At 42.4% G+C, this 27,710-nt stretch overlaps 1 protein-coding gene across 1 annotated transcript; it reads left to right on the top strand.

Moving 5' to 3' along the window:
* The first annotated feature begins 474 nt into the window (after positions 1-474).
* On the top strand, positions 475-26,871 carry DERL1 (derlin 1). Its single transcript, XM_080646241.1, has 8 exons — positions 475-859; positions 12,306-12,417; positions 15,576-15,640; positions 16,675-16,701; positions 17,477-17,572; positions 18,699-18,751; positions 21,582-21,692; positions 24,660-26,871. Exons 1-8 carry the CDS (start codon positions 707-709, stop codon positions 24,796-24,798), a joined length of 756 nt encoding a protein of 251 aa, XP_080502367.1. The 5' UTR covers positions 475-706; the 3' UTR covers positions 24,799-26,871.
* Positions 26,872-27,710: the final 839 nt, after the last annotated feature.

The following is a 27,710-nucleotide window of genomic DNA, read 5'->3' as shown; positions in this document are numbered from 1 at the left end:
CATCTCATCACTGTACCCTATCATCCACTTTTATTTTCCATACTTTCTTATTACTCTCTGAAATTATCTTATTCAATTGTTTATCTTTCTAACCCCATTAGACTGTAAGCACCAGGAGCGAAGGAACCACGTCAGCTCTAATAGCCACAGCATCTCCGGTGTCTCGATTCCTACCCCGCACTTTGTAAGCCCTCAACAAACGTTTGCTGAACGAATGAACAAACGCTTTGTTTTCCTCCTTCCCCTTTAAACACCCTCCAAGCGGACCTATGAATTACCAAGAACTAGGTAAAGGAAGATCCGTATCGCCATTGGCTGGAGTATTAGCCGTTGCTCATGGCAACTACTGTTTTCCACGAGTCGTGTCAACATCCCGCCTGGCCCCGCCCCTTATCTCCCCGCCCCTTATCTCCTCGCCCCCAAACTGTCAAGCTTTGGCCTGGTGGTAAAAACTGTACTTGCTCTTTAAGCGGCGGGACTTCCGTTCGACGTCGTCCGCGGCCGCCGGAAGGGGAAGTTTCGCCTCCGAACGCTCCATCGCCCGTCCGAATTCGGTGGCGCCACGTCCGTCGGTCTCCGCCTTCTGCACCGCGACCTGGGCGGCTTCCGCCTCGACACCTTCCACTCTCGAAGCCGGCCGCGTCGAGAAGGGGCCGGGACGGGGAGTCGGGCGGCTGTGCGCATCCTGGCTACCTAAGAGGCGAAGATGTCGGACATCGGGGACTGGTTCAGGAGTATCCCGGCCATCACGCGCTATTGGTTCGCCGCTACCGTCGCGGTGCCCTTGGTTGGCAAACTCGGTCTCATCAGCCCGGCCTACTTCGTCCTCTGGCCCGAAGCCTTTCTCTACCGCTTCCAGGTACTGACCGGCGACCAGGAAAGTGGAGACTACAGGTCCCAGGCGGGTCGACGGCGGCAGAGCGTAGACCCACAGGTTAAGAGTGCGCGATGCCTCCTGGGATTTGTAGTGCGACCACTCCAGCGGTTTAGGGCGGGGTTCTGGGGTGGTGGGGGGCTAAGTGGCGGCAATGGGATCTGGAGCAAGGGCCTGGATACCAGAGGCATGTAGGCTTGGATTTGGTCTGGCTGAGGGGCTCCTTTCGTCCTTCTATTAAGATTGTGCTCCCCGCACTCTGCAGTAAGAGAAGGAGGCAGTGGGAAGGGAGGTTTGTGATAGTTGTTAATCTGCTGGACGCTGGTGATTAACAGCGTGGGTTTTACCTGAGAGCAGGTGCCCTCTGACCTTGCTTTGCCACGTGGGTGGCCTGTGGCTGTCAACTTACCCAACGTCCATCTGAGTTCTTTTTATGTTAATGAAGTGGGTCTTTTGTTTTTGTTTTTGCTTTTTTGTAGGAGTGATTTGAGGTCAGAGGTGCAATGAGTGAGTTTGTTTATCTACTTTTTCATGCCCTGACCTAGTATCTGGCATGTAGTGTTTGAATATGCAAAGGAATGAGTAAAGAGTTAATTGCTCCAGAAATAGAAGGCTTTGTTATTTTTTTAAGTACAAAGGAAGCAGTCCAGAATAACATTACTGGCAAGAGACTATTTTCTGGAGATTGTCTTTACTCACTGGATTCTGTGATTTAAATCTTTAATCAGTAGCAGGTCAGATATTAAGATCTGACATTAATTTCAACACGTTACTTGGCCTGTGGATAATACTTTTGTTGAACCCCCTCCTCACTGGCTGTTTCTTAGTCTCCTTTGCTGGTTCCTCATCTTTGTAACCTTTAGATTTTGTGATGAGCCCCAGGGAGCAGGTATAGGACCTCTTCCCCAGCTGTAGGTGATCTCATCTAGCTTCATGGCTTTAAATACTTTGTATAATACAAACATAGTTATTTTAAGTCCAGATCTGTCTCCAGATGTCCAGACTTGTACATCCAGCCATCTATTTAAATTACTATTTGAGAGACTGATAAGTATCTCAAACTTAATATGTCCAAACTGAAACCCTTTTCCCCTTTGCCCTATAAATAAATAAAAATGCCATTATTATAGGAGCTCCAGCTAACAATCACAGAGTCATCTTTGACTTCTCTTTTTCTCACACTCTGCAGTCTGTCAGCAAATTCTGTTTACTTTAGACATATAACCAGAATATGGTACTTTTTCATTCTTCATTGCAACCATTACCATTCCAGCCAGTTCCTTTCTTTTCTTTCTCTAGACAGTTGGAGTGATTCTTCTAAAACATAAAGGAAGTCCTGTCAGTCCTCTGCCCAGAACCTTCCAGTGTTTTCTCAACTCGATGAGTGAAATCAAGTCCTTTCAGTGTCCTGCACTGCCTCTACCACCTCTGTGACCTCATCTCCTCCTACTCTCCATTTTGCACATTAGGGTCCTCAAAGGAATCCTAGCTGTTTCTTAAGTAGCTAACTCATCTCTCTCCCAGGCTGTTTGCACACTTTGTTTCTGCTTGAGAGAGATAACCATGGCTTCCCTCCTTACCACCTTCAAGTGTTTGCCCAAATGCCATCTTTTTTGGAAAGGCCTTATCTGATTGCCCTTCTTTACTTTGTGTTCCTTACCCTTAATATTTTTTGTACATATCACCCCTTGGTATTTTGTTAGTTCACTTAACATCAGAAAATAAGGCTCCAGGAGATCTTTGTCTTGTTTAGTACTACCTTTTTTTTTTTTTTTTTTTACTTAGAATAGTGCCTGTCACATAGCAAGCAGGTGCTTGCATGGACATTATTGAGCACTGGAGGTACAATTGTGAATAAGACAGAAAAAGTTGCAGTTCCCATGAAGAAAATAAGAGAGAGGCATGTGCTAAAGAGTGACTTAAGGGGTGGATCATTTGATAGAGTGCTCCAGAAAAGCCTCAAAAAAGATAGCTGAACTGAAATCGGAATGGTGAGGAGCCAGCTTTGGGAAGCTCTGGCTCTGGGAACAATCTTCCAGGAAGATGGAATAATAGTAAGCTTAGAGGCAGAAACAGAAAGAAGACTGGATAGTTAGTAAAGAGTCAGCTGTAAGGATGAGGACAGAGATAGCAGGGGTTAGTGCAATAACACGAGAATGGAAAGATAGGCTGGGGCTAGATTATATGGGGCTTTGTGGTTTGAACTTTGTTTTGAAGACACCCACAGGGCTTTGGAGCCTTGGAACAAAGGAGTGACAAGATCGCCTTGACTGCTCTGTGAGATGGACTTGCTATGTGGGTGGGGGAGCGGAAAGAATCAAGTTAAGAAGAGAGGTGGTGTTTTGGACCAGGATAGCTGTGACGATAGAGAAAAATGGATGAATTTGGGAGTTGGAGTGGACAGTATTGCAGCTGAATGGATATGAAGGGTCAATGGGTGAAGGAAGCAGAACTCCAAGATGTCACTGTTTTCACAGTGGGTCGTGGAGCCTTATACTGAGACTAGAGGCCCGGTGCATGAAATTTGTGCACGGGGGAGTGTGTCCCTCAGCCCAGCCTGCACCCTCTCCAATCTGGGACCCCTCGAGGGATTTCCGTTGGGATCAGGCCTAAACAGGCAGTTGGACATCCCTCTCACATGCTGCTGGCTCGCAACTACTCACCTGCCTGCCTGCCTGATTGCCCTTAACTGCTTCTGCCTGCCAGCCTGATCACCCCCTAACCACTCCCCTGCCAGCCTGATCGACACCTAACTGCTCCCCTGCCGGCCCGATTGCCCCCAACTGCCTTTCCTGCAGGCCTGGTAACCCCTAACTGCCCTCCCCTGCAGGCCTGGTCACCCCCAACTGCCCTCCCCTGCAGGCCTGGTCCCCCTCAACTACCCTCCCCTGCAGGCCTGGTCCCCCCCAACTGCCCTCCCCTGCAGGCCTGGCCCCTCCCACTGCCCTCCCTTTCAGGCCTGGTCCCCCCCAACTGCCCTCCCCTACAGGCCTGGTCGCTCCCAACTGCCCACCCCTGCCGGCCTGGTCCCCCCCAACTGCCCTCCCCTGCAGGCCTGTTTGCCCCCAACTGCCCTCCCCTGCAGGCGTGTTCCCCTCCAACTGCCCTTGCCTGCAGGTCTGATCGCCCACAACTGCCCTCCCTTGCAGGCCTGATCGCCCACAACTGCCCTCCTCTGCTGGCCATCTTGTGGTGGCCATCTTGTGTCCAAATGGGGGCAGCCATCTTGTGTGTTGAAGTGATGGTCAGTTTGCATATTACCTCTTTATTATATAGGAGGATAGGATTGGAAATATTTAGGGAGCTTAGTTTGGGGATGGGGGAAGTTCTGTGTGAAGAGTTATTTTTTGAATTTGGTGAAAAAACTATTAAAATTCTCCCTTTTCAACTACAGATCTGTGTGAGGTCAGATTTTCTTCTTATTTCTCAACCAAAACAATATATTACAACAGGTTGAATGGAAAAGATGTGAGAATCTGGTTATCATCTATGAAGCCAGACATTAATGAGAGTTGCAGTGTAAAACGTCACTTACTAATTTTACTTTTTTGAAAAATAGTTTTCATAAAAATTGCTATTTATATTAACAAGTAGTGGATTTATTGTTATTATCCTAAATAAAAACTTAATTTTCTCAGTGGTTAAAAAAAAGGTTTATGTTTTGGCCATGTTAAGTCTAGAAATACTTTTTAGGCATCCAAGTGGAGAAGTAGGCAGTTGTCTATCAGAATATGATTTGGGTCTGCAGCCAGAACTGCATACTACTTTCTACTTATTTGCTTTGGTACATATTTGTCGACTGATTGAACGATGTTGTACACTTCGTGCCTGGTGGCATGTTGGGTGATGTGTGTGCAGTGGCTGTCAATCATTTTGTGGGAAAGACCTGGTCAAAACTGGCTCTTGACCCTCCTTGCAAAATCTTACTTGTCTAGTCAGATTAGTAAAATAAAGCCTTTCTAATAGACCACAGGTGCATAATGTTAAAAAAGGCGAACTGATTAGAAAGTCATTCATGTCACACCTTTCGTGATTTCCCCATATTCCTTGCCTTGCTTCTTGGGTGTTTGTTGTCTTGAGCCTGGGGAGAAGCTGCTGGCAGGAAGCAGAAGAGTGCACTGACAGCCAGGTGTGAAAGGACCAATCTTTATACCTTTCTGCTCCTGCTGTGACGTGCCCTTGACCAGAATTGAACCGGGACCCTTCAGTCCACAGGCTGATACTCAATCCACTGAGCCAAAACTGCCAGGGCTCTTACCCATTCTGGACAAGTTTAGCTTTCAGATCCTCCTGGAGGAACTTGTTTGCAAATGAGAGCTGAGGTGTGAGGACAAACAGCATGTGGTGTGCTTTCTGCTAGAGGCTCATCTTTTCTTTAGAAGCTGGATTTTTAACAGCTTCAAATAAAGATGGGGATGATTGATTTAGTTTGGATAGGTGTGTGTTAAGACTCATTTTACTGTTGCCCACAGTTCCTAGTCCCTCACACTTAACACCTAACAATCAGATTGTTCACTGTGATCAAATGCCTTCATATTGGTCCCTGATTAGCTAGTAGAAAGGTGGCTATTTCTTGTTGCTCCAGTGGTTTCTGAGATTACGTTTCCCGGGGCTTCCTCCACAGTGACAGTTTATTTCTTTGGACAAAATAACATTACCCACTTCCATCTGTATTGTGCTTCTCCATATAGTATCTCATTGAGCTCCCACAGTCACCCTGAAATATGAATTATCCCAGTTTATAGACACCTACAGTTTCTGTTTCTGTTTAGGTGAGTTGATCTGAGCTCTTGTTTAATTCATTTGCATAATCTCTACCAAAACACAGGTAAATGTTAAGAGTGTTGAGAGTGATTTCTTCCCAATCAGTCATAGCAAATTATTTGTCTTTTTCTGTTGGTGTAGAAAGACTATGGGATTTCAAGTAGCTGAGTCATGGTCTTTGGGCCTGACTGCTTGTATGCTCTTAGGCAAGTTATGTACCCTTCCTGAGCCTAAATTTCTTAATTACTGAGTACATGTATATAACCAGCACCCAGGCCAAAAACAGAACATTACCTAAAAATGGGGATAATTTAGTACCTGATTAACTCTGTCCTAAAATTTACTCTGTTCTAACTCCATTGATTATAAGATGCTTCATCCATTTAATACAACTTTTGGAGGGAGAGGAAAGTAGATATTACATTTAATGAATATATTGATAGTTAGATATATCCTGATTTCAGAAACACAAAAATGATATGTTCAAGTTGAGAAAATATGTTATCTACTTTATACCTCTATTATGTAAAACATATAGAAAACTGTTTGCAAAGATCCCAGTAAATAGTCCGGTAAGTAAACTATTTAGAAATAGTGCCATTTTTATTTATTAGGAACTCTCAATTTGTTTCTTAATTTGTTGCCAAGGATAATAAGAAATAGCACCAGTCAAACCTGTGATTTGATCTGGTGCCTATATTTGCCAACCCCTGACAGCAAGCCTAGCAGCTGCTTGATTTATGACTGTACCTGGGAAGGAAGACAAGCACACACAACCAGAAGGACAGTAACTTGGTCTGTAGGCTGAGCAGAGAAGTAGCCCCAGGGTTTGGATTAGAACGTGAGTGGCAGGTGTTTTGTTCTGTAGTATAGCTTTCCAATCTTTCCTTAGCAGTCCCGTCTACATTAGACAGTTCTTTGGTTATAGATAAGGTTGCCTCTTAGACCATAGCTTTGTTTTTTATTTTTTTATTGAGTTATAGTATACAAATAGGAAAGTACAGTATATGTGTTATATATTTACAGCTTGTTGAATTCTCAAAAACCAAATACATGTATGTAGCCAGCACCTAGATCAAGAAACAGCATTGCCAGCACCCCCAAAATGTTCCTACTGCTCCCTCTGGCCACTACCTCCTCCAGGGGTAGCTAGTATCTTGACTTTTAATACTAGAGGTTGTTTTTGCCTGTTTTTTTACATACTTTAAGTGAAATTCTACAGTATGTATTCTTTTGTGTCTAGCCTTTCTTCTTTTCCAAGCTTATACCTTTATTTTATTTTTCTTGCAGTACACTGGCTATAACTTCCAGTACAATGTCCAATAGAAGGAAAGGTAGCAAACTTCCTTGCTCTATTTCCAACCTCAGGATTTGAAATCTGTCTCTGCATTCATTCATTCATTCATTCATTCATTCATTATTGAGGTGACATTAGTTTATAACATTGTATAAGTTTCAGGTGTGAAACATTGTGATTCGACATGTGTATATAGCACAGTAACTATCATCTTTTTGTTAGTACATTTGAGTGTCTCCCATATTGTTGCATGTGACTATAGATTGCTCATCCCCAGATTGTTCCATCCTGGGAATGGACCACTGTTTGTTTACCCATTCTACCGGTATTGGACTTTTTGGGTGGTTTCCAGCTTCGGCTAGAATGCATAGTGCTGCTAGGAACATTCTGGTACATAACTTGGTGAACATAGGTATGCTGAGTAGAATTGGTGGCTTCTAATAGCTCTTTCATTTGTTTTTCTTCCATACCTAGTGTGTCAAAAAAAAAAAAAAGCCACAGTTTGCTAATATCAGCATTTGGCACATGGGTGCTCTTCTTTCTTAATTGCTTGGTGACTCAATCAAACTTTAATTCCAAATCAACCAATCCTTATTGTTTCAGAAAAAAAAACAGTGTTTTTAATAGTTTTTAAAAACTCCACTCTAGATTCTGGATGGCAATTGTGATTATTTCAGTGGCAGATCGTTTGGGAGATTTTAGGTCAAGTATGGCTGAAATAAACATTCTCTCAACAGAGGTTGTTGGACTAAAGAACAATGTCTTATGGTTTTGTGATCTGAAGAGAAACCAGAGTATATGTCTTATGGTTTTTTTGAAGGTCTAATATGCCGGTGAACACATGGGCTTCTTGCACTTGTTAAGTGAGCAACTGGGCTGATTACCTAAACTCTAGTGAGGGGTTGGCTTTCCTCATGGAAAAGCTGGGTGATTATGGTTCTGGCCTTGGGATGACGGTGGGTTTAAAATGAGATGGTCCCCTCCAAAGCTTCAGGCACATGAGCCACACAGACCTCTGCCTTCAAGTCATGGGCTCTTTGCGCTGCACCTGGCTGCCTGTAAAGTGATCCACGGAGACTTTCGGGGTTGAAGACATGCCTCCGTCACCCCCAACCCAGAAAATAAGGCCTTTTCCTTATTGTAATGGTTTACATATCAATTAAAGGAAAGGAGGGGGTTTAGTTGGGTATTTTCCATGGGGATTTCAGAAATTCTGTATTACGTTGTGTCCTTCTGAAGAGACAAACTATCTCTTGGTGTTTTCAAATTAAAATTTTAAAGTAATACAAAAATAGTAAGACTCCTAGATCAATGAAAACAAGTATAACTCAAGGGTAAGCTTAATGAACAGGGAACAGAAGTGAGGTATTTTGACAGACACTGATTTCCAAAAACCAGGTGCACACAGTGGCTAAAAATAGTATTGTGTTGTCAGTGTTAGTGAAAATGTATTCAGTAAAATAACCAAGGTTTCTTTTCTAAAATCAGGCCCCTAATAACTTACAGAAATATGGGGGTAGTTTAAAATGTGCATTTGTAAAAACCCGATCAGTGTGCATCTCCTAAAAGATTGTAATACTCATACACTCACACATAAACAGTTTTTTTACAAAGCTTCTTCTTAATCCATTTTCCTAATTCCAGCCTTGTACAAAGTCTGTGAGACAAGGAAGGTGGGAGTCACAGGACAGATGGCATTGGGTAGATGAAGACACCAACTCCACGGTCCAGACTTTTGCAAGGCCCCATGGCTACCTCAGAATCAAGGCCAGGGCTTGCTTGCTTCTGGTCTTTACTCCCAGTGTTTTTCATAGGCAGGAACAATCAACTTTATGTAAGTACTAGAGGCCCAGTGCACGAAATTTGTGCACGGGGGTGTGTGTCCCTAAGCCCAGCCTGCACCCTCTCCAATCTGGGACCCCTCGAGGGATGTCACTCTCACAATACAGGACTGCTGGCTCCCAACCGCTTGCCTGCCTGCCTTCCTGATTGCCCCTAACCACTTCTGCCTGCCAAACTGATCACCCCCTAACCACTCCCCTGCCAGCCTGATTGATGCCTAACTGCTCCCCTGCCAGCCTGTTTGCCCCTAACTGCCCTCCCCTGCAGGCCTGGCTCCCCCCAACTGCTCTCCCCTGCAGGCCTGGGTCCCCCCACCCCCAACTGCCCTTCCCTGCAGGCCCAGTTGCCCCCAACTTCCCTCCTCTGCCGGCCTAGTCACCCCTAACTGCCCTCCCCTGCAGGCTTGATTGCCCCCAACTGCCCTCTCTTGCAGGCCTGGTCCCTCCCAACTGCCCTCCCCTGCTGGCCATCTTGTGTCCACATGGGGGCATCCATCTTTGACCACATGGGGGCGGCCATCTTGTGTGTTGGAGTGATGGTCAATTTGCATATTACTCTTTTATTAGATAGATATTAGTACTGAAAATGTTTACTAATTGTAATATACCTCAGAATGGTGATGTCACTTGTGAAAGGCATTGTAAAAGTAGGGGTTTAGTATCATAAGCTCTGGGGTCAGGCTGCAACAAAATTCTGACTCTACCACTTACTAGCTATTGCTTAATCTTTTCTCATCTATAAAATCCACCTCATGAGTCAATGCATGTAAATGAACAGAATAGCACACTATTTTTTTTTTAGAAATCATTAGCCCAAGAACAGCAAGTATTAGTATATCACTCCCTTTTATGGTGGTGATTTGGGCTCAGAAATGAGAACTTGTAAGCTAAGACTTTAGGTCTTCTCAAATCATTTCTAGTGGGTTTTTTTGTTTCCATTAGACTATACTGTTTTTATGACAGAATTGTGAATAAACCGAAATGAATGTTAACCAATTTTGTTTTACTGCTTTAATATACAGTTCTTGCAAAGTCACTTTTGGGGATTTAAAGTGCATTTTCCTTCACGGGAATGAAGCTCTGTGGGTCCTACTACTTGGAGAATATAACTTGCCAGTTCTGTGTCTGGTCAGGCCCCATCACTGATGTCCTCTGTTGCAGCCACACCCCAGTTGTTAGCAATATCCTCTCATTGATTATGCTTTTGCCATTCTTTGGGACTTTGTACTCGTTTTTCCAAGACCACACTTACCCTCCCTTGGGTCCACTCTTGCTTCTCTGGGCAGCCTTCCTCACTGTCAAGAACTTCTTGAGCATCAGCCATGCCTTTCGTGCTTGTGCAGTAAGACACATAGCTAGCTCTCAAGCCAAAGCCAGCATTATGCTGGCATTTCCAAAAGTCTGGAAAGCCATCTACTTCCACCACTGTTATTTAACATGGTCTGGAGGTACTTGCCAGTGAGTTAGACAAGAATGGAATAAGATACACCATTTTATTTACAGATAGAGTTCTATACTTGGAAATCCCAAGAAGCTCAGTTTTCAAATATCACAAACAATAAAAAAATTCAGCTTTGATGAGATAGAGATAGAAAGCAGCAGCTCTATGGAAAACTATAGATGCTGTGAAAGACTGCTTCCTGTCTGGTATTATATCTGTATCACATTATATCACATTGATATAATAAAGATGTTGGTTCTAGTTCATTTAGAAAAATAAAATATTGAGACTAGCCAAGAAAATTGTGACAAGTGTGGGAGAAAAACAGGAGGGGGATCATTTAATCATAAACCTTTACCAAGTATGAAAACATTTTGTAAAACTAAAAATTAAAGTAGCTTGGTGTTGGTATAGGAATTCAGTTCCAAACAGAATAGTCTACAAGTAGACCTGAATATAAAAAAGGAATAAATATATGATAAAAGTACTTTTTCAAATCAATGGAGAAAAGATGGGTTACTCTATAAATAGGATTGGGAAAACTGAGTGACCATCTAGAAAATAAGTTAAATCTCTTCCTCACTCCTTAGGTAAACTAGGAATGTGCTAAAACAAAACTGAGCACTTTTATCTTCTTGGAGTGAAGAATCTTGTAAGCACGATACATTTGCCTACATGAAGTTAAACTTTATGTGTCAAAGGATGGCAAAAATATCATAAATGTATAAGGCTAATGACAGTTCAGAAAATATTTGCAGTGGCGAGAAAGGGAAATTTTTATAATATGTAAAGAAATGCAAATTTAGCAGAAAAATGAAGAAAGGAGATGCTGAAGTTTTAAAACCATAATTGGTGAATATAAAATGCACTAACCGGTGAGGGTATAGAGAGAAGACAGGCATTAATGTACATTTTAAGAGGAAGTATTAATTGGTTAAACATTTTTGTAGACATTTGGCAAAATCTACCAAAATTAAATGCAGACGCTGATATAGCAGAATGACTCACAGAAATTTATAATTTATCTTATGTATATGTATTTGAGAATATTCATTGTGACATTGTAACAGTTTAAATGAAGTTTAGATAGCTACATAAAAGGAATACTGTGAAGGCAATAAATATATTTTTCAAGGGAATGAAACAAGGTATAGAACAGTGCAATATAAGATAGGATGAAAAGGGATAAATAATAGTAACACATCATTATTTCGTGAAAGAAATACAAGAAACTGATCCGTTGTTGCTGGAAAGGCAACTGGGACACCGAGGATCAGGAGAGAAGCTTACCTCCTGTAATTTTTTCTGGTGGGGGGGGATTAATATTATAAAGTCAAGTGTCTATATTGCCTAAATAGCACAATGATTTGGGTAAAAATTTTCTTATTTTACTTTTACCTTTTGAGTATGACATTTTTTGACAAGGTTTGTCATCCGAGCAGTAGTAGTATTTTCCTAAATAGAGACGTTACACTACTGTTAGAAATTGTCTTTGTAATTCATTTTTGGCAGGCTTAACTGTATGTTTGATCCCTGTAAAGACTAACCCTATTCTTCTACAGTATTGATTTGTGTTCAGCTTGCTTAGAACTGTTCATTGCTTATTTAATTATGTCTTTTTATTCCATTGATTTGTATACTGATGTGATTGTAACTGATATGAACTTTCCTTAGGTCATCTTCTTGAATAATTTTGGTGGTGCCCCTTTTTGTTTGTTTTTGTTGTTAATCCTCACCTGAGGATATTTTTCCATTGATTTTTTTTTCTTTTAGAGAGAGTGGAAAAGAGAGGGAAAGACAGAGAGAAACATCAATGTGAGAGAAATACATCGACTGGCTGCCTCCTGCACGCGCTATGACCAGGGAGGAGCCTACAATCAAGGTACATGCTCAGAATCGAACCTGGGACCCTTTGGTCCACAGGCTAACGTTCTATCCACTGAGCCAAACCGGCTAGGGCAGTGGTGCCCCTTTGGTAGCTCTCATCATTGAGAATGTCTTGCAAGGATTAATTTTGTGTAGTTAAAGAAAAAAAAAAATAACCAGGCTTAGAGAAACTAACAGCTGTGTTTATTTTGATCTGGACAGATTTGGAGACCCATCACAGCTACCTTTTTCTTCCCTGTGGGTCCAGGAACTGGATTTCTTTATTTGGTCAATTTATATTTCTTATATCAGTATTCTACACGACTCGAAACAGGTACGTTATCCATAATTGTTGTAGGTATTGTTTCTTTTTAGCTTACTAAACCTTATGTTTACTTGGAAGAATTTCGAGGGCAGTTAGCCTATATAAAGAGATGGCATAATGAGAATAAGTGCTCAGGAAGTGGTAGCTGTGCCAGGACTGGACTAGGCACCGAGAATATTCGATTTCTTGTCCTCCCAATATCCTCATGAGGTGTAAGTAGCAGTGTCCCCATTTCAGAGATTAAAAAAACAAACAAACAAAAAAAACAAATCCAGGGGTTTACAAATCTTGCCCATGTCCTTAGTGGCTGTGCTATTTGCCCTTCACTGAACTTGACATCTTACTCATTTCTGTCACATAGCAAACCTTGTCCTTTAGTGCACAGTTGGGCTGAAGTGTACATGTCTCCTAGATTGAAGTTGAAAAACAATACCTTATGTAATTAAAAGCCTAGACTTAGTCTCTGTAATTGAAACACTCAACTTTAAAATATACAGCCAGGATTTAGTGACATGGTAATTTATCAGATATGACTCCTTATATGATGTTACGGATAAGCTCTCTTAAAAAAACCTTTTCTTACAAGGTTTCTTGCAGATTGTTATTTATTTCCTACAATAGCTTGTATGCTGTTCTGAGTTGCTTATCCTGGGAAGCAGTAAATTGATACTGCTGTGTCAAAATGTGAGCATAATGATTTTGAAAAGGCTGGCTGACTTCAGATTTCATAAACCTGCTGGCTATTAGCTCAGGATGGAGAATTCTGAACCATCCTTAAATCTGTCAGCTTGAGCATGGTGAATCAGTCTCCTAACTGCAGGAACTACAAGAATGGGCATTTATGTGTCAAATATAATCTTTCCTTAAATTGGTATTTGCTACTATGTGCTTTTTAAAAAGAAAAACATCATTACGTTAATACTGTGTCAGGCCATAGACTGTTACTACTGGGAGAGACCTAGCCCATTTTCTTAGTGTTATAGAGGAGAACGGGAGCTTCAAGGAAGTAAAGTGAACTTGGCTGAGGTGAAACGCACAACAGGATTCTAAGGGTTTGTTTCTGAAATCTACCAGAATAGATGATTTTCATTCTCCTTGTCCCAGTGGGCCCTGATTAGCATTCTACCCCTCTGATATAAATTCAATTGAGGATTAAGTTGTTTTGGTAATGTTTCTTTTATACCAGTAGTAAACTAGGTTAAGTGTAGATGACGTAACTGCACCATATACCAGTCTCTGTCTTATTCCTGGGCAGAAAAACCAGCTTTTAAAAATTTTATTATGGAAAATTTTCAAACATTTATAAAAGTAGAAAGGTTAATAATGAACCTTTTTTCTTTTTGAAAAAAATTCACGTAACATAAAGCTCACCGTTTTAACCATTTGAGAGGCTATAATTTTGGAAATTTCTTAAAAACGGAGTCATACCATACATGGCCTGTGGAATTGTGATTATCATCTTTCACTTACCATCGTGTTTCCAAGCTTATTCCTTTTTATTGCCAAATAAGATTCTATTGTATGGAAAAACATTTTTTGTTTTTCCATTAATCAGTTGATGGACATTTGCCTCTTTGGTTTTGGGCTGTTATGAATAATGTTGCTATGAACATTCATGTGAGAGGAACTTTTAAGGTCTTTCCATTTAAATAAGATTTTGCAGACAAGAAAACACTGGTCTGGAGAGGTGGTGACATGCCCCAGAGCTCACAAGTAGGTGAGATAGCACAGCCAGGACTGCAACCCAGGTTTGTTGATTCCTTTCCTTCCCTCACCATACAGCCTCAAGGAAACTTGGGACAAAATGTTTGCCATAAGCATATTTTTCTGGCTGAATTAAGTCTATAGCCATGCTGGCTTATTTGTATTTTTGATTTATACCGAATATTGCAATTGGAGGCCAGTTAATTTGTAAATTCCCAGTTGCAAGCTTGCCAAAGAATAAAGTACTGTAGTTTATGTGAGTACAGTATTTTAAGTTTTCAATCTAAAGAACCCTTAGAAACCACAAAGCCAAAACCACATAAAAAAGAAGCTAAACTATCATTAAAATTCAGAAACACTTGTTAGAATTTCAGCTCTGATTCATCCGAGTGATCCCTACCATTAAGCATCCTTACCACTGTGGCTAAAGTGTGCCTTTGACATACCAGCAGAGAGGTAAGGGGAAAAAGAAGACATCTGTTGGAAATTTATTTATTCATTTTAGATTTTTTTTTCTATCTTTCTGACACTTGTCAGGATTGTTTTAAATTAGAGGGAGGTAAGTTAAGGGCTTGAGCTAGAGTGACCTTACAGTCAGTTGTTTCTTTTTTCTGTCTCTCTTCTAGTCTTCTAGCCTAATGCATGAGGACTCCCCTTAGAAGGGAGAGGCAGGCCATGTTGCTTTTTTTTCTGCCCAGGAATAAGACAGAGCCTGGTATATGGTGCAGTGACAGGAGCCCTAAACTGGTAATTATGACTCCACTCTGCTTCTAACAAGCCATGTAACTGCTCATTTAGCTTTATTTCCTCATCTGTCAAAAGGGATCTAGGTCTTTCCATTCGACCTCACAGACGTAGTATGAAGGTTAAGAGTCAGAGGCTATGGAAAGGTTTGGCTGCTCCCTATTCCCTGCCCCCCACAATGCTCCCTTGCTGGAGTGTAAGCTCAGTAAGCCCAGTGCTGGACCAAGTGGAGGTGCTTACTTAATCATAGTAAGTAAGTACCTCCCAGCATAGTCCTGCTGCGGTAGACACAGTGGTAGGCAAGACAGATATGGTTCCTCCCCCGACAGAGCTTATGGTCTAATGCAGGGAGAAGGGATTAACCAGGTATCACAAATGCATCCTGGGGTCATGATGAGCCATGAAGGAAAGCCTGGCAGGCCGTGATGGCGTCTCGGCATCTCTGGAATCGAGTCCTCTCTTTGGGTCTCTTTTAGTCTGAGGCCATCAGAGCATGGTACTTAGTGGAAAACTCAGGTTAGCCTTCCTAGGTTACTGTAGTTCAGGGCTTTATTGAGACATGGATTTAGTTAGTTTTAAAAATTTTATTGGAGAGGACTGATTTTAAAATATTCTCATTTTGGCTTCTTCTATGATTTTTAAAGCATTTCTCTACATAGAAGTGATTTGTTTTGTTCTGAATTTCTGAACCATGACATTTGGCTTATTTTTGTTTCTAGGAGCCTTTGATGGCAGGTCAGCGGACTATTTATTCATGCTCCTCTTTAACTGGATTTGCATCGTTGTATCCTTCAGTCTATTATTTTGGGCCAGAAAGAAACCAGTTTTTCTGTGTGTGTGTTTTTTTTTTACATTTGGGAAAACAGTGTTCTGTGCGACACTTCAAATGACAGTATTTGCATCTTTGTTTACTGCAGTTAATAAGAATCATTGAAGTTCATTTTTAATGCTGTAGTAAATCATAGAGCCCCTGAGTGATGCATTCTCTTGCCATCGTCTCTGTGGGATTTGCCCACATTTGGTTGCATTTTATTACTGTTCCCTCTTCTTGATCCCAGTTCTCTGTGTTCTCAAGTGTGACAGCTTGTTGCCTGCGCACAAAGAGGCTCTGGGCCCTGAGACAGCTTTTGAAATCTGTGATCCTGATCAGAAAATTAATTTACAACCAGCATTCTTTTCTGACCTCTTTGCTGTCCTTGTCTTAGGGTCCTAAGTAGTGATGCAGTCCCTCCATAAGTACCTGGCTCTGGGAAACGACATGGCATGTGTCTCCGCTGTGTTTCAACCACAGTTGTCAGCAGCCCTCCAGCTGCAGACCTTCACAGATGGTGAGAGACGCAGAAGGGACTTAGTGGCTCAAGTCCTTGCTTTGGGGCTTAGCTTCCATTGACACATGGCCAAGAGCCAGAAAATGTGGCACTTTGGATGCCCTTTTCCCTCCTTGAAGGGAAGAAAAAATATTTTGGACTTTAGCCACACTGTGGAGCCCTGAACATGTAGAATCATTATTTGTTTCAGAGGGCACAGGCATCTCCATCCTCTATTTAAAGGAGCAATGCTAAAGTGCGGAGGCTAGGTGAGGGAAAGAGGGCACAGGTGACCAAACTGAGTCATATGCTGAAGCAGGTAATTTCCACCATTTCCTTGTCATCATATAGACTGACAGAATATTTGGAATGAACATTATTAGACACCTTTGTGCTCTGGATGTTTTAAGCCACCTGAAGTATATAAAACATTTCAGAACACTGGAAGGAAATGAACTTTTACTGGGTGCAGAATGCTTTCTTTGTCTGATCTTTAACATTATAAACCAAGATTACTGGCTTAGCAATGGACATGCAGGTAAGTTTCGACTCTCCATTTGCCCTTTTGTATGTTTCAGATATACAATTAAAGGCCTTTGACAGAAGCTGAAATTGCATTAACTATGTGGTTAATTATGTGATATTTTGAAATGATAGAATTATAGCTGTTTTCATTTTGAAGATCCTACATGAGTTAGCTAAGCCATTACTTTTCTTACTCATTTCTGGCTTTTTTATCATGTTTGAACATTGAGAATGATGGCTATCCAGTATTTTTTTTTAAATATATTTTATTGATTTTACAGAGAAGAAGGGAGAAGGATAGAGAGTTAGAAACCGACCAGCTGCCTCCTGCACACCCCCTACTGGGGATGTGCCCGCAACCAAGGTACATGCCCTTGACCAGAATTGAACCTGGGACCTTCCAGTCTGCAGGCCGACGCTCTATCCACTGAGCTAAACGGGTTAGGGCCAGTATTTTTTTTTTATGCACATAAAGGATATACATTTTTTAAAAATTTAGAATATACAGTTAGTAAAGCTTTATGCCTACTTTTGGCCCTGATATTTCTGAATCTGTCTAAAATAATATAACTATATTTTATTATAGGACTTTGTAGCATACATTTATTATGCTACATTAATAATAATTAGAAGGATCTACTTACAGTTTTGATGAGTTGAAGTTCTTTTTGCTTTTTGAATGGCCCTCTAAGGGTTTGTTTGGAGAGGGGAGGTGAAAAGGTAGATTCACACTAAGCCTCTTTTTAGGGCCCCTGGAGCCTGGTCCTTACATGTTGATTATTTTGCAGTTGCTGATGATTCCTCTGATCATGTCGGTGCTCTATGTCTGGGCCCAGCTGAACAGAGACATGATTGTGTCATTTTGGTTCGGAACACGATTTAAGGTATTGTAGCCTAGTTGGGAAAATTTCCTTTTCATTTGTCTACAGAAATCCCTCTTCAGCCCAGAGATGTACTTTCTGATTCTTCCAGAAGAGGTCAGTGCAGAGCAGTGTACCATAGGCAAGCCCCTTCTTGCCTTCTCAGTCCCCCTGTTTCCTCAGCCAACCCAGAGTCCTTTGCTGATTGTCACTTATCACTCCCTCTACGTCAGGCCCCTCAGCCTTGTGTCCCTGAGAGCTCTCCTGTTTGTGTGTGGCAGAGAGAGGGAAGGAAAGATACTCATGTGAAACCCTGTCTTTTAAAGTCTGTTCTTATCACTCCCTGTTATATATTTTATACTTTGGACAAAATTTGTTTTTGACCTCAAACACTTACTTTTGTGCTTTCTCTCACAGTTTTCCACCTGTAACATTTTTAAAATTATCTTACTCCTGCAAATCCTATTTGTTCTTAACTGAACATACTTACTTCCTGAGTCACCTGCCTGGAATTAGTTGTGCCTTTGGGCTTCTGCAATGTTTTGTGTTTCTCTTACAGTAATTACCATGTTCTGCCTTCACGTTATTTAGGTATAACCCTTTCTTTACTGGTTTATAAAGTCCCTTAACTCTTGGTATGATGTCTTGATTCTTGTAAGGGGCTCAAGTATTCAATTTATCTGGAGAGCTGTCTTATTTGGGAGCGTATTCAAGATATCAATGTATAGAGAGGTAAAAATTCAACTAATTTTGTGAAATATGCAAAAGGAGAACCACAAAAGATGGGGTATTTTAAATTTACTGGTAACAATATGCTGGTTGGAGTCATGATGAGATTCTATTACAGACCATGCTTTTAATAGCATAGGACACTCATCTACTTTCTGGATGACAATATTAATCTGATTGTATTGCATTTGAAACTATCAGCAAGGAGTCTATCTCTCCAGTAACTGATCTAGGAATAAGTATAATTTTAGATCAGAAGTTTTAAGTATAACAGGAATGATGCTAGACTGATATGAGAAATTTTGGGTATGACTTTTCAAAGGATTTATTAAAGCCCTTGTCAGAACATTCTTACCCATTCCTGCCCACTCTGTATCCGAATTAAGTGTGGTTATTCACATGTGTATCTATTCTTTTCTAGGCCTGTTATTTACCTTGGGTTATCCTTGGATTCAACTATATCATCGGAGGCTCGTAAGTGATAGTAGATTTATTTATTTATTTTTTTGAGAGGCAACAAGCATTTATTTGATTTCAAAAGAAAAGATATTTGGAAAGCACTGATTCAGGCAGAAAGCCAAATAGTGTTCCCTGTTAGATTTATTTAATTGGAAACTAATTCTTGGACGACTTCCATTCTTTTTTATCTTCCCACTCTAATTTTTTTGAAACTTTAAAGAATCTCAACATTGATGCATTGGAACCTTGTCTTACAGAATAATTTTATTTTGATGTAATTGATTAAATTATAGGGCTTTAAGTGCATTTTAGCATTGAGTGATAGTTTTTTTGTTGTTAGTTCTTTATGACAGTAGGCTTCCATATATGTACTTTTGAATAAATATTCATTTTTGGATTCACTGTCCAGATTGAGCAAACAGATCTAATTTGTGTCTGAACTGGCCACTCTTAAGAGCTATGCCTACAATAACTGTATTCTTTAGTCTTAATGCCTTGGAAATGGCTCACCAGCAACAGAAATGCATATTCTCAGATGGGAAGTAACTGGGTGAATAGTAGAGAAGTTTTGACCAAACAGGATCAAATTTCTAGTCTGGAATTAGGACGACTTAGGAAAACCTTGACTGCATCCAGTTAGAATTCTAGGAAAAGGATATCAACATGCAGCTATTCTGAGAACTCCCATTTCTTACTCTACAACATATCTTTAATGTTTCAATTGATTCTAATAGTACTAGTCCCTAGCATGTTTGACATATTTGCTCTGTGTGGTCCTAACTTATGCTGCATACTGATAGGGAGAAGTGAATGAGTCAAGCAAGCAGACTGTTTAGAGAGTAGCTACTTATGAGCTTGGTAAAGCCACCCTGCTCCCCAGAAGGACAGAGCTGGGAGCAGTTGCACATGCTGGTTTGTCCCTGCCAGAATCGTGTTGCAGTGAAGACAGAAAGATATGCAATAGTACGAGTGGATCTATAAAACCTTGCAGTGGCCTCTGTGTAAGCCATGGGAGAACTGAAGAAAGTCAATGCTTATTTTAGGACTAGAGGCCCGGTGCACGAAATTGGTACACAGGGTCGGGGGAGGTGTCCCTCATCCCAGCCTGCACCCTCTCCAATCTGGGACCCCTCGAGGGAGGATCGGGCCTAAACGGGCAGTTGGACATCCCTCTCACAATCCAGGACTGCTGGCTCCCAACTGCTCGCCTGCCTGCCTGCCTTCCTGATTGCCCCTAACCGCTTCTGCCTGCCAGCCTGATCACTCCCTAACCACTCCTCTGCCAGCCTGATTGATGTCTAACTGCTCCCCTGCCAGCCTGTTTGCCCCCAACTTCCCTCTTCTGCCAGACTGGTCACCCCTAACTGCCCTCCCCTGCAGGCTTGATTGCCCACAACTGCCCTCCCTTGCAGGCCTGGTCCCTCCCAACTGCCCTCCCCTGCTGGTCTGATCGCCCACAACTGCCCTCCCTTGCAGGCCTGGTCCCTCCCAACTGCCTTCCCCTGCTGGCCATATTGTGGTGGCCATCTTGTGTCCACACAGGGGCAGGATCATTGACCACATGGGGGCAGCCATCTTGTGTGTTGGAGTGATGGTCAATCTGCATATTACTCTTTTATTAGATAGGATAGAGGCCTGGTGCACGGGTAGGGGCCAGCTGGTTTGCTCTGAAGGGTGTCCCGGATCAGGGTGGGGGTTCCCTTGGGGCGTGGGGCAGCCTGGGCGAGGGGCCTGTGGTGCTTTGCAGGCTGGCCACGCCCCCCGGCGACCCAAGCAGAGGCTCTGGTATCTGGTATTTATTTATCTTCTATAATTGAAACTTTGTAGCCTGGAGCAGAGCCAAGCCTTCTGCTCCCTCCATGGCAGTAGCCATTTCTGTTGGGATTTATGTATCTTCTATAATTGAAACTTTGTAGCCTTAAGCGGGGGCCTGGGCCGGCCAGGGTGTGCGGAAAGCTTGGCTTCCTCCATCGCCGTGGAAACCCAAGCCTCCCTCCTGCTCTCTCCATGGCCACAGCCATCTTGGTTGGGGTTAATTTGCATACTTGCTCCTGATTGGCTAATGGGTGTGGCTTGTGGGTGTAGCAGAGTGATGGTTAATTTGCATATTACTCTTTTATTAGATAGGATTACAAGGTGAAGGTCACATTTCCAAAGTGATCTCCATGATGGCTTACACCAGGATACAGGAAGTGAGGGCGAGTGCTCACTGGCACCAGGAATGGGGACCAGGCATCTCTCCTTTCCTTGCTCCCATTCTTCTTTCTTGCTGGTCTTGATTGTTCACCACGTTTTGCAATAAAGTATTCATACTTGGAAGATTTCAGTAGTTTGCAGCTTCCCCTACTCTTAAGGCAGGAAGTAGCAGAAACAATATTTAGAGAATGGGCTAGACAGGGGTGGGCAAACTTTTTGACTCGAGGGCCACAATGGGTTCTTAAACTGGACCGGAGGGCCGGAACAAAAGCATGGATGGAGTGTTTGTGTGAACTAATATAAATTCAAAGTAAAGGAGTGGAGGGGAGACCAAGAGAACCGGATAGAACAGCCAGATCTGGCCCGCGGGCCGTAGTTTGCCCACGGCTGGGCTAGGACTTGAAAGAGATGTTAAAGGGGCAGCTGGCCTTGAGGAGCACAGACCCCATTGGTCCAGCAGGCCTGGTTTCCCTTCTCCCTCAGGATGCATTTGCCACTCAGACTACAGCTCACTGTCAAGCTGTCACAGGTCCCCAGGGATCACAATGGGCTGCCATGAGGATCTCCTCCCTGTGCTGTTAGTTAAAACTTACTGCTTTTCACTTCACTGCTTGATTGTCTTTAAACTAATTTGTCTCTCTGTTTGCAGGGTTATCAATGAGCTCATTGGAAATCTGGTTGGACATCTTTATTTCTTCCTCATGTTCAGATACCCAATGGACTTAGGAGGAAGAAATTTTCTGTCCACACCCCAGTTTTTGTAAGTGTTTTTTTCCTCTCTCTTGTTTAACAATCATTTTACTGTCCGTGTTCTTACGTATCCTGATAGAAATAGAATTTACCTCTCTGTCTGATGGAAAAATGTGAGCCAACAAATGAGTTGCCCTGGTCACAGAGTCAGGGATCCAGGAATGAAAGCCACAGCTCAGTCTTCTTCACAGAGCCTTAGCCAGGGGCCACTGAGACTAGAGCCAGCATCACAGGGAGCCCACAGCATCACAGGGAGCTATGGGCAGCGCCAGTGTGCGCAGCTGCGGGGCCAGGATGTCAGGCTGTTAGTTTCTCCCAAGAGTTTGGGTTAGGATGGGTGACGGGGATAAGTTAGCTCACTGGTTAGTAAGGTCACAGTTTTCTATTAAATATTACAGATTATATTATTTATGGAACTTTTCAGAATTAAAATGAGAGAGTTGAATTTGTATAGTCCTCTGTTTTAGGGTTTACTCAAGTGAGGAGGCCTAGGACACAGCTTTGGCTTTGAGACAGACTTGGGTTGGAATCCCATTCCCCTCATTGACCAGTTTTGATATTGGGAAACTTAGTCAAACCTCTGAGCTTCAGTTTGCCAGTCAGTCGGTTGAGGGGAGCCCCACCTCACAGGACTGTTGGCAGCACAGTAGTGGAGCCTCATTAAATACAAGTTCTGGGCCTGTTTCTGACATTGGGATCTAGGGTGGGAGAGATGCTGACACACTCAAGCTACAGTGTAAGTAGTATGACCATTGTGTCCGTGAAGCAAAAGACTGCCTGGTAGTCACGCCCAATCTCCAGCTGGGGATATGCAGTAATGGCTTGCACTTAAAAGCTTAAAAAATGCACACACCAGCCCTTTTCGCATCTTGCATGTTTTAATGTTTTGTAGTTTGTCATTCTTACAATTCTTTTATAGATTAGGGATAGGTTTTTAAAGGAATTTTATTATAAATATAATATACAGAGAAGTACACTATTGTGTTTTTTGTTTGTTTTCTCCTTTAAGAGCATAAAAAGAAATTTGTTTCTCTTCTGAGTCTTGAGTTGCCTCCAGGGTAAAAAAACAAATGACCAATCTGCTTTCTAATTATCAAAGGACACACAATAACAGCAGGCTTGGATTTTTGATCTAGGTCTGTCAAGTCAGATGGCAGATGCATCCATTAAAATAAAAACGTGGTGCTTTGGGGAACAGCCAACAGTTACTATACTTTAAACGGTCATATTCTAACATCAAGGCTTGGAGACATTTCTCAATTGTGGGCAACAAAGTATAGGAGATTCTGTGGCAGAAACAGCAGCACGTGGAGCCTGCCTTGCATTTGAGCTCTCTGCTGGTGGAAGCCCTTCTGTTATGTTTTGCATAAAGATCAGATGACAAAATGTAGCTCCTTGCAAAAACAGGAACTGCTTTGAAATTACCATAACTTTTTGTTGATTATGTATAATTGGGTGTCTTTTTATACTAATTACTTGAATTTAATTTCACTGTCTGTTTAAGCAATGGAGATGGCTTCCATATTGTCTTACAATAAGAACCAAAGCAAAACGGCCCGAGCACTGCCTGTTTTAAGTGTTCTATTTTATTATGCACTATGGAGGAGCATTATCATGCCAGAACGTCACGGATATCGAGAAACAGTGCTTGGAAATGCATTTTGATTTAAAACTAGAGCTGTATTCGTTGAAAGGGGAAGATGTGAGTTACAGAATTCTAAGATGCATCACCATTCTGCATTCCATTTAGAAAAGTAGGCAGACCCTCTTCTCTGCTGTGTGCAGTTATTTTTCTGTTTAAAAGGGGGCCATTGTCTTTTTGGGAGGGAGCATGAAGGCACATGGTGACGGCTGCAGTCCCTAACTGCTGTCATTGGAACCATCCTGTGTGTCCCGTTGCAGCCCGGGGCATATTGGGTGGTACAGGGTACCGGTCCCAGAGCCAGGCTGCCTGCGTTTGAATCCTGACTGTCAATTTAGAAGAGCTTTACTCAGTCTTGCCTCAGTTTTTTTCCCTTTTATGAAATGGGGTCATAGTAGTGCCTACCTCCTAGGGCTGTGAAGGGGAGATGAATTTACTAACATGTGGTACCTGGTATAAGGGAAACACTTTATGATAAGGTTATGCTCTGCGGGCAAGTCACCCCTCATGGTTTAAACAGGTATCATACACCGTCTTCAAGCAGAACTTGAAACTGAGGATCTAGTGAGTGGAATAAGTGTAAACATAGTCTTAGTTTCCTAATAGTCAAGGAAGGGAAATCTTTGGAAAAACTGAGAACCTGGACTTTTATTTAAGTTTCTTAGCTGTTCTGTGACTCTTAATTTATGAAACTATAAGGTGGCAAACCAGCTAACCTGTTTGGGCTTCAACTTTCCCACCACGTATGATATGAATGCAGTTGGAGGGCATATAACGAATAAACTTTAAAAATATATGCATACCTCCAGGACGTAACGCTGCCTTCTCCAGTGCCCCCACGGACGCTGCGGGACTCAGTTGCGTGCATGGTGGAGACGCCATGTGGGGCTGAACACAGGCTGCACATTTGTCCTTGGAAAGTGACTTTATTTTGTACCCTTTGATCCAGATGCATATTATCAAAATGCAAAAACACTACATAATAGGTATTTTTTTTTTTTGGGTGGCCGGGCTTGTGGGAGTAATAGCTTTGTTTTTGCACTGTTCTGCATGAATTATTTTGCTAATCAGAGAAAAAAAAATTTAGAGTGTAAATTTAGCCGAAAATTTACGAAGCCTGAAAGTGAGTGCTTTCTCTGGTCAGGGCATTGAGCTAAGTGCTGAAAAGGCAAGTTAGTAAGACATTGTACTCAGCCTTCCATTGGCCACAGCCTAATACAATTCCGTGTGACAGACCGGGGGACACCGGGAAGGGGAGCCGGTGCTAGATGGCCTGACAGCCCTGCGGAAGTGACTTTGTTGTCTTCTCTCCCTTTGTTCCCCGCCTTGCTCCAGATACCGCTGGCTGCCCAGCAGGAGAGGAGGGGTGTCCGGATTTGGCATGCCCCCTGCTAGCGTGAGGCGAGCAGCTGATCAGAATGGTGGAGGCGGCAGACACAATTGGGGACAGGGATTCCGACTTGGGGACCAGTGAAGGAGTGGCCTCCAGCCTGCCCACCAGCCACTCTGCTCAGATGAAGTTTTCCTCCCAGTGCTGGGTGTGCTCAGCAACTGCGTCCCAGCAAACACTGGTGGACCTGACCCACACTGAATGTAGTCTTTCCATACAAGACACCATTTTTTAAATCCTGAAGAAAATATAAGTGTTCCTCAAGTTTCGTGATTCTCATTCAAGTCCTTTCTGCTATGAAGAACAAACATCGGCTGTGCAAATTTCAGAAATGACTATGTTTTTTGGTGTCTCCTCTTCCTTTTCCGACCGAATGATGGGTTTTGCTAGGTCCTGGTCTGCTGTCACCAACCTGGGCATCTGCGATTGGGCCACCAAATGCTTGTCAAAGGGATTCTTACCTCTTTCTTGCACATGCCTCCCTTTTCCTTTTTCCACCCCCCATATTTGCAGCTAGAGGAGGTTGCCCATAAAATGGTTCTGCCTTTGACAAGCTCTCTTATTTATTGACTTTTGCCAAGGCTTGGTCACGAAAACTGTGTTCAAACCTTTCTTCCCCTTTGGTGGCAGAGCTGTAACAGTAGCGGAGAAGATGAACAGGGGACCAAGAGCTTTTTCTCAGCTTTGCAATCCTGTGACCTGGTATCAGTTGCAGCCACTTGCCAGCTCTTCAGATGTTTTGATAAAAAAGCACTGCTGGGTCAGCGAGGGCCGCAGATTGGTATTAATAAGGCATGAAGGTGTTGCTAGGCACTTTTTTCCTAAGTGACCACAGCTATAGTAGAGTTGTGTCTTACACAGGGGCTAGTTTTAAACTGTGTTGGGATAATCCCTTTGCATCTGATGGGTGAGGCATCCTGGCTGTGTGTGAATCCAGAGTAGCTGGGTTGTATTGTGTTAGAAAATTCCAAGTCACACTTCACCGGGAGATGCTGTCTTTGAGAGGCCTCTGGGTGCTGATTCCATTTCATTCTCATTCTGGCTATATATTTACTAAGTAGAGTGGTGGGAAAATCTTGTGTCCTTTTTAAGATGTCGTTTTTTTTTGCCTCTCTTCCCCCTTTTATGGCCACACACATCAGTTAATTGTGAGGAGGGTGTAGCTCCTCCGTATGAAGATCATATTTTAAGAGCTCATGCAAGCAAATATGAGTCACATCATTTTGGGTTGTAATGGCTTTAGAATCATTGTGACTGAGGGTCTTTATCATATTGATTCACAAATGTACATCAGAGCAACGTAAATACCCACAATTCCTTCTCATAGGTGGGATTTTCCATCAGAGCTAGACCTATCACTGAATAAAGGGTTTTGAACGTGTTCCACACAGTTTCCTATTTGATGTTTTTATTCCGGAATCAGACTGCTAGGAGCAGCATAGAGTGGCTGCCATACTTCAGACAACTTTTTAAAAAGGCTTCGGACATTTCGATCAGGTTTATTTTTGGGAAACTGTGCTAACAGGATGGCTAGTCTTCGCCCCACTCTTACACTGTGATGTGTTATCCGAGGAAGTGGGGTTTGAAAACAGCTCCTCCTTTTTAATCAAGTTTGTGTGTATTTCTCCAGACTTAATTTATATGGTAAAGTAAAAGAGGGGGCGGAATCTGAACCTTAACTGTTAGATGTTCCGCTGTTGACCTGTGGCCACAATAAAATGCACTGGTGAAGTGTAGAAGCCATTTTCCTGTTATGTTGCATGTGCACTCTGTGCAGGAGTGGGAATCACTGTCAGGAGGGACTCATGGTCAGTGAGCTGGAGTCTCATATGCCCTCTTAACAGTGCGACTGCCGAGAGCGGAGGTGTTTCTAAAGGTTGTTACAGAATTCTTCAGGTCAAGGCAAAATGTTCCTCAAATTCATCTTCTTAAATGTGTGTAAGGAGCTAATAATTTTATTAATCTTATCTGGATTACCTATCTCCTGGGAATAATTTTAGCTAAGCATCTCTTTGAGATTGATTTGGCAAGGCAAGACGTGACAGTGGATTCTCTTTATGAATGAAAAAAATCCTTATTTTGTGTAGAAAATTCCCTTTTTGTAACTAATCGTTTTTATTGGTAAAAAAAAATTGTAAATTAAAATGTACAACTTGATGGTTGTCTGTCATAAGTTTCTGTATGTCTCCTCTGCTCCCTCTTTGAGATACTACATAATTTCTGTAACCAGCCATCTCTTGGGCATTTAGGAGTGTCCAGTATTTGTTGCTATTGTAGTGACATAGCAATACTTCTGTTCACATGTTGGAGGATTCATCCCTGGCTTTTAGTTTCATGAAGCGGGATGTTTTGGAACGTTGGGGGAGACAGCTGCAGAGAGGAGGAACTGCAGACCAGATGACTGAATTTTCAGTGGTTGCTGTGTCAGGTATAAGGTTAAGTGCAGGTATAAGGTTGGACTGAACCAAGCAGTGGGATTGGGGCCAGGGCTGGATTGAAGAGGCCTCCGGGAGAGAATTGCTGGGACTTAATGAGGAAGAGGAGGGGTTATGTGCAGGGGTTTCCATTGGACATCAGGTCTCGATATAAGTTTCCCTTAGAAGCAAAACTGGTTAAATAATGCTATTTATAGGTATTGTTGGTGCAGCACATTATAAATAATTGGGTGCTGGTGGACCAGCTGGGAAAACTAGCCACTATGTGTGTGTTTCTGTAGAGAAATACATAATGAATGCTAAACCTCTGAATTTGAAAGTGGGCTTTTAGAACATGATTTCTTCCTGAATTGGGGACAGCTTTGGAGAAGGCCCTAGTGAAAGAGAAACAATTCTCAATTGATGTTGCTCCCTCTGTCCCCATCCTTCAGGTCCTTCTGAGCTTAAACATCATTACATCAAGGAGAGGCCTTTATACATCTGAAGGCGAGGTAGAATGTCTCCCAGATGGTCCACTGGCACCGTGTCTGCTGTAAGATGTCATCACACCCATAGTCATAT

The sequence above is a fragment of the Plecotus auritus genome, assembly GCF_963455305.1.
Source record: "Plecotus auritus genome assembly, chromosome: 11".
Classification (NCBI taxonomy): domain Eukaryota; kingdom Metazoa; phylum Chordata; class Mammalia; order Chiroptera; family Vespertilionidae; genus Plecotus; species Plecotus auritus.
Note: the sequence above shows the minus strand (reverse complement) of the source record. Positions and strands in the feature narration are given on the sequence as shown.